The sequence below is a fragment of the Arachis ipaensis genome, chromosome B06 (assembly GCF_000816755.2).
Source record: "Arachis ipaensis cultivar K30076 chromosome B06, Araip1.1, whole genome shotgun sequence".
In the NCBI taxonomy this organism is placed as follows: domain Eukaryota; kingdom Viridiplantae; phylum Streptophyta; class Magnoliopsida; order Fabales; family Fabaceae; genus Arachis; species Arachis ipaensis.
In genome coordinates, this window is record NC_029790.2 from 122,782,383 (window position 1) to 122,789,616 (window position 7,234).

Consider the following 7,234-nt stretch of genomic DNA (forward strand, 5'->3'; position numbering starts at 1 on the left):
AATAAGCTTATATATTATATTATATATGGTATAATTTTCTAATAATGTGTGTGATGTTTTACTAGATAGCCTTGGAGAAATTTAGTGAAGCAACGGTTGGATACAGCAAAAATAAAGAAGCTGCTGAGAAATGGGTTCAGTTGTTTGGAACTCCCTATTTCATTGTGTCAGCCGTGAGTTCTTTTATTCCATTTGTAGAATTCAACTAAAAAAATTACTAAAATTCAAAAATTGAAAAAAAAAAAAAACATGTTTGGTACATCTTTAAGTGTCAAATATATAATATAAAGTTGATATAGGAATACTTACTTAGTTTAGCACATCTTTTCTTGATAAGCAACAACTTAAAATAAATAAATAAATAAATAACTGATATAGAATATAAATACCTAAAAAAAATCAATCATCTTGAAACAATAAATATATTAAAATCGTATGAAAGAACACATATTTAAACACAAATAACTTACTACAAACATACTCTAAACAATTTAAACATCAAGACAGAGAAAAGAGGAATGCTAGGGGTCAGCAACTTTTGTGATTTATACTCATCAAATAACCATCAATGATAGTTTTAATAGTGTAAGATTGGTGTGATATTTCATCCAATAGCTCACTTTTCTTTACTGGTTACATGTTGGCCAGAATTTAACAAAGTTGCTGGCCCCTTAGACATATTCAATTAATCACCAAGCTTCCATTCATTGAATTTTAATAAAGAAATAAGTGCACAAAATGAAGAGAGATCTTTGGTTAATTGATGACGTAGTTTGAAATCTTGAAAAATTGTTTATACATCATTTTTCTCAATAAAGATATTTAAAGAAGGGAGGAACTCAGATATATATTCAGCACATACAGGGATGTACAGAAAGAAAAAGAAGATTTATGATATTTTTTGTGGATCCCTCCTTTTTCTTTTTCTTTTTTTTTTTTAAATAAAGCTTGACTATGTATGCTATGTACACTTAGCATCTGTATGTGAGTATGAAACTTTAAAGAATAGTGGAATGTTATTTCTTTCTTTGTCTTTGCATTTAATTTATTATGATGAGTCAATCCCTTCTATAATATTTTATGAAACCATTTAATCATAGCTTACACTTTTGAGATGTGCTTAACATAGACAATTATGTCATCTAATATGTCATGAAAGAAACCTAAAATATTTGGCTTGTTACATTATAATTTATTAGGTCCAAGATGTGGAAGGTGTCGAAATGTGTGGAACTCTGAAAAATATTGTGGCCATAGCCGCAGGTTTGTTGCACAATATTCACAATTTAATTTGTGGTTTCCTCCTTCACATTTTATAAAATGAGCAAGAAATGACACAAATTTTGGTAGGTTTTGTTGATGGCATGGAGATGGGAAACAACACTAAAGTAAGACAACATTTTTTATTTCTTATTATTTTTCTTTGTTCATTTTGTTTCTTAATTTGGGTTCTCTCCATATGTGTAGGCTGCAATCATGCGAATTGGTCTGAAAGAGATGATAAAGTTTTCAAAGATGTTGTTTCCATCGGTTAAGGATAGCACATTTTTTGAAAGTTGTGGTGTAGCTGACCTTATAACCACATGCTGTAAGAAAATGGATTTAGTTTACTATAATTATTATTTGTTTCGTTTCAAATCATTATTTCATACTTTAAAAATTCATATAATATTGATAGTTCAATTTATTTAAAGGAGATTTTTTTTTCTTTATTATGGCAGTGGGTGGAAGAAACAGGAAAGTTGCTGATGCTTATGCAAAAAATCAAGGGAAGCGGTTTGTTTTTCACTCTAGACCTGAGTATCTTTACGAGTAAATTAAGAAAAATAATAAAAATTTAGTTCTATCTGACATATTTGTTTAATTTCTACTTTGTAGGTCTTTTGACCAGCTTGAGGCAGAGTTGCTTAATGGCCAGAAATTGCAGGTACAATCCTTGGTCCCAATTACTTAATATTGGTTCAAATGTAAGGCAAAAACAAAGAAAAATATTGGTCAGCTAATATTTTTCTAATTATTTATGCATGATTTTTTAAAAACAGTAATGTTAATATATTGCGTCTTGGCGTGTTACCCATTCATGTGTATTTTGTTGTGATAATTAGGGTGTATTAACTGCAAAAGAGGTTTATGAGGTTCTAAGTGATCGAGGATGGGTAGAGCAGTTTCCACTCTTCTCAACAGTTCATGCAATCAGCATCGGTCGCCTTCCACCTTCCGCCATAGTCGAACTTGGCGATTCCAAGTACTCTTACTCTTAACGACCATGTTAGATGTACACTAAAATCAGTCATGTTAGAATATAAAATACACATTGTAAATGAGTTAAACAACGTGTATTTATACATAACTAGTTCATCTTGGTGATTGTAGGTCGGCAAATAAACAGGTTGGTAACAGTACTCTTTGAAGGAAAAGAAGGAAAGCCAAACTACTCTTACCTGACGTTATGACCATTAGTTAAATTTTTTGCAGTGCAAGTAATTAATGCAATAGAATTACATACAATAAACAGATTTAAAAGCCCATCAAAATGATATTATCCAAGATTCAACCTTGGACTCCACTGAAGATGATGAAGCCGATAATGTGATGAAGATGTCATCAACGGGAGCGATTAGAGTTCCAAAACCTTCATCTATTTATACAGCTTATTTATATTTTAGGTTCATATTTTGTATGATTTTCCTTTTTTTCCTTGTTTTCTTTTTGTCATCATCTTTGTGTATATATAAGCCTATATGCAATGAATGAAAGGATCAAGTTATTTCAAAATCTTAATTAGACAAAAATGATGAAGCTTTATTTCAAATATGGACAAGAAATGCGAAACAAAAGGGGGTATTACCATCTGAACAAAAAGTGACTCCCACTGTAAAACCAGAAACTTTCTTGAGTAGCAATATTTACCAATCTCTGTCAATAAGTCCGTACACAACAAGAATAACAATTTTGCTTCTTTTTTTTTCCAAGAAAAAAAAACCAATCCGTGCATCAATATAATTTGATTATAACAAAGAATTATCCTTCTATCCCGTCCTTATTCTGTCTAGCCGATCAACACTTTTTCTTGCCTTTTCCAATTGATGGTCGATGCTTTTTCGAGACTTCTCATGGCAATCTACACTCCTCCGGGACCTATCCTTCCTATCGAAAGACATTCTCAATTTCTCCAACATGTCAGCATTACTGGACAAATTTTTCTGTTTATCAGGCCTGTCTGTGCTCTTCCTTGGCTTTTCTCTGCAATCAGTGCTCTTTCTAGTTACTTCAAAAATATCTGTACTCTTTCGAGGCTGCTCGAACTTATCTGTTGTGCTTCGGAAAGAGAATCGTTGGGATGTGGACTTCTCCACTGTTGTTATGAACTTCTTCAGATGCTTAATATACTCAGGAAATAGCTCCAAATCGCAGTGGTTACCTCCGTTGAGCCACAGTGGTTCATACTTCTCTTTACACAGTTCCCAGAGTTGCTTACCATGGGAGCAATCAACAACTTCATCTGCAGTACCCTGCACACAATGAAAAACGAAACCATGGGTAGCTGCAATCAAAAGATATTAATCAAATTCATCATTAAATAAATATTTGTAAGGAACAAACATTGAAATGGATAAGTTTTTTACATCCTCAAGTGTCTGATTAAGGAAGGAAAATGAAAGGGAGATTGTTGATTTCCTTGAATGTGTCAATGACTTATCTGTTATTCAAAGTTCAAATGCTACCTAAGTGTAGGACAACACATTTCAAAATCTAATACTGGAATAGTGGAATTTATGTATTGATCTCAGCTTATCCATTTTTGGTAAACAATGCAGTAGCAAGTGTTGCAAAAATACTGAAAGATGAGATTTACTAGTTAATAGAGAAGACTAAGGTCTTTCATTTATAGTAGAAACACTGAAATCTGTACAATGTTGCATATGTTTCAATCATGAGAGATAATGTAAACGGAGATTCTCTAAATGAATATCTCATCGCCTGTTGCAGCATAGACACAATCACACTAAAGTATGCATGGAGCCCCTTTCCACAGACAAGAAATATACATACATAGTATGCGAGATTTCAAGAAGCTGAGGTTTAGAGTGTTAGATGGACACAGCTGTTTGCCTGTGAGTCGAGATGCTGATTCTGTATCAACAACTAGAACCTGTGAGTCTGTGACCCTGTGATCAGTAGATCATTAGGTAGCCACATTTCTTCCAAAAGGCTATGCCTACAATTATACTTTTCCCCAGTATTATACACTTCTCCCTTCTTTTCCTTGTGTTTTTCCATTACACTTCATCTAGTTTCCCTTCTATAGAACATTCTTTTCTTTATCATTTATTGTTCTAGACTTAAAATATAGAAACCATTTAATTTCTATTTTGAATATCCGGCACTAACAGAAATCTGTGCATAAGGAAACAGATGTACCAAAAGCATATTAGCCAGTAAGCTAAGAAAACAAAAATGTCGAAAGACTGAAAATAGTCACGAAGCTAAGCACATAAAACTAAATAACAGATGCAGTTATATAGCACAAAGAATTTCTTTGAAGCATACTTACATGGATTATGAGAACAGGACAATTAACTAGTGGAATTTTGTCGATATTCTGCAGAACACAACTCAAAGAGCTCAAATTAGATCAAGGAGTATGAATGAGGAAATGATTAGAAATAGAAAAATATATACTACCTTATATATGTCGAACCAGTATGTGTGCTTGACCGGATACATGACCCTTAAGCCAGAAAGTATGGGACTATGCAGAACAACGGCTCTTAATTGAGGCAACCTAGCTGCAAGATCCAAACTAGGGCCACTGCCAACAGATTGTCCATAAAGGATTATATCTTCCTGCTTGGTGCCATAGCTTTCTTGTAGACACTTGTATGCAGCCTCGATATCGGAATATGTATTCTGCTCACTTGGCTGCAGTTCAGGAAAAATAATGCTCCTAAGTAGATGAGTTTAGTTCTATCATCATGTCACGCCCATAGTTACGCAGAACACAAATTAGACAAGCATTTCGTATTCTTGAAAAATAATACCAACCTTCCCAGATGACTGTCCATATCCAGAATAGTCGTACCTACATAAAATTATAGATAGTAATTATAAGAATCACCACCATCTTAAAACTTTTTTTCTTTCAAATTGAGTTCCAATTAAATTCTAAGCAATGCATTGGAGACAAAGTAGTCCATATTTCTGTGATTTTAATCCAAAGTGGATATTTAACAAGTTAGATAGATTTCAGCCAGCAAGAATAAGTTATTGCTGATTTTGCTCCAAGTTCATGAGCTGCAAACACAATTGTAGAGGCACACCTTAACAGCGCTGCAGTACTAAAGGTTACTGCAATTCTGAACACACCAACCACACTGAAGCTAGATTCCCATATATTCAAAGATAACATGCACTTGAAAGATTATGCAAAAAGGGTTCACAAATTAGTATCATTACACCTACAAACCCTGGTAACATGAAAGTCAAACAAACACAATTCATTCAGAAATATCCCCAACTGATCACAACTTTCACGTCTCCCAATTTAGTCCTTCAGTTTATAAATCAAACTCAAATATGCATCACTCATACCAGAACACTACACAAAGACTTTTTAGCTGAAAAACAGACAACAATCATCCCCAAGAAGTCCGAATTACCATTCATTGATTCCACCCAACAGAGGTATAACCCACAAATAGCCTCCAAAAAACACCACTCTGATCATTCTCCCAAGCTCTATTTACTAAATAGGGAAAGTATTAAGAAATTAATACATTCACGAGATATTAAATGCAACTACATTTTTAGTATTTACAGCCTTGGTTCATGATATCTGTCATTCTGGTCATTTGCACACTAAGAAAGAAACCCAGACTTAAGAATTTACCCAGACTTAAGAATTTACCCAGACTTGAGAATTTATTGTAGAATTCTTTGCTAAAATACTTAAATAACAAACCTATAGTATCAATGTTTCATTGTAAAATGTGCTTATGAATATGTGAAAGCTAAAAGTAAAAATCACTCCATGAATATTACCGAACCAAGAAAATTCTTCAAAATAACAGATATGATCATCAATTTCTTCCTCTTTCAAAGCCAACTTGACAGAAACTCAACCACCAGAAAAAATGAGAGCAAAGCACCAAAAAGCAGTGAATTCAACACAGAGAAAGAGAGAGAGAGAGAGAGAGAGAGAGAGAGAGAGAGAGGACCGTGGACGTGGCCATTGGATGCCGAATGTAAACCGCCACTATCTCCGTTCCCCGCCGCGTCGGCAGCTTCAGCACCTCCACGTTCTCACGGTGTGGAAACGGCGTGAGCAGCAGCAGCCCCGTCATCTCGTCCCGTACCAGCTTGTACGACGGCGGACTTGGCGGGAAGAAAGCGAACTTCGCCGCCATTGATGACGTCACTCCCCCCATAACAAAAACAATCACACCCTCCTCTCTCTGGGTTTTTCTAATTAGGAATGAATTGGTTCAGAACTTCAGATCTTTCTTCTTCTACTACTACTTTTTCTTTTTCTTTTCTTCTTTCTTTTTAATTATTTATTTGTTTATTTCCAGGAGCCTTTTTTCTTTTCGGAAGGAAAGGTGGTGGTGATAGTGAAAGTGAGCTCTTTGTGTTTTTCTTTTCTGCAACCCCTTCTTTTAGCTTCTAAGCTGGTTTCATTCATGATTCATTTTTTATTTCTTATTTTTTGGTACATTCATGATTAATTTGCATGATTGGGACATCTCCCCTTTCAAAATGTGCTATCAATAATAATAACTACTCTTACGGGGACTACTATACGTCCAGTTATTATTGTTAACAAACGGAATTATAACTTGATTACGTGTGAGTATTAGACAAAGGAAATGCTACGGGTTAATGGTTTGTTTGGCTAAATTTTTATGAAAATTTTTGTTTTGAATTATTTTTTTAAAAGATTTATAAAANAAACACTAATTATAAAATTTTTTAATAAATTTTTAGAGTAGTAACTCAAATAAATCTCAAACAATTTTTCGGCAAGATAGTTTAGTTTCTGTGAAAATTTAATTATTAAACACTGAGATTTATTTTCATTAGACAATACCGTTTTTATGTTAGTTTTATTTGTTAAAAAATAATGGAATTTGTTCAGGTTGAGATAAATATGATGGAGAAAATTAATTTGAGTTGATTGAATAATTAAGTAAGTATTAAAAATTTAAATTTTATTTTATATATATAGCAATCAATT

At 33.4% G+C, this 7,234-nt stretch overlaps 2 protein-coding genes across 3 annotated transcripts in view; one reads left to right on the forward strand and one right to left on the reverse strand.

The window, feature by feature from the left end:
* The window catches only part of LOC107647463 (glycerol-3-phosphate dehydrogenase [NAD(+)] 1, chloroplastic-like), a 7,043-nt gene extending 4,076 nt beyond the window's left edge, over positions 1–2,967 (forward strand). Inside the window, exons 6-14 of the mRNA XM_021105664.1 lie at positions 66–173; positions 1,200–1,263; positions 1,351–1,388; positions 1,468–1,588; positions 1,722–1,776; positions 1,879–1,927; positions 2,106–2,245; positions 2,374–2,389; positions 2,476–2,967. Coding sequence (XP_020961323.1) covers positions 66–173; positions 1,200–1,263; positions 1,351–1,388; positions 1,468–1,588; positions 1,722–1,776; positions 1,879–1,927; positions 2,106–2,245; positions 2,374–2,389; positions 2,476–2,484 — 600 coding nt within the window. The 3' untranslated portion in view covers positions 2,485–2,967. The remainder of the gene's footprint in view (positions 1–65; positions 174–1,199; positions 1,264–1,350; positions 1,389–1,467; positions 1,589–1,721; positions 1,777–1,878; positions 1,928–2,105; positions 2,246–2,373; positions 2,390–2,475) is intronic.
* On the reverse strand, positions 2,876–6,739 carry LOC107605081 (protein ABHD17B). Of its 2 annotated transcripts, none has more exons than XM_016306823.2 (5): positions 6,172–6,739; positions 5,047–5,083; positions 4,687–4,923; positions 4,556–4,603; positions 2,876–3,512 (listed from the first exon to the last, which is right to left on the reverse strand). In XM_016306823.2, the coding sequence occupies exons 1-5, from the start codon at positions 6,426–6,428 to the stop codon at positions 3,030–3,032; spliced, it is 1,062 nt and encodes a 353-aa protein (XP_016162309.1). In that variant the 5' UTR covers positions 6,429–6,739; the 3' UTR covers positions 2,876–3,029. The 2 variants fall into 2 exon arrangements, with proteins under 2 accessions (XP_016162309.1, XP_020960595.1); XM_021104936.1 differs by having other exon boundaries at positions 5,322–6,737.

Coding starts and splice junctions, on each gene's coding strand:
- LOC107605081 (XM_016306823.2), bottom strand. CDS start 6,428: ATGGGGGGAGTGACGTCATCAATGGCGGCGAAGTTCGCTTTCTTCCCG. Junction 5,084..6,171: donor CTCTCTCTCTCTCTTTCTCT/GTGTTGAATTCA, acceptor AATTTTATGTAG/GTACGACTATTCTGGATATG. Junction 3,513..4,555: donor GTCCTGTTCTCATAATCCAT/GTAAGTATGCTT, acceptor CATTGTGTGCAG/GGTACTGCAGATGAAGTTGT.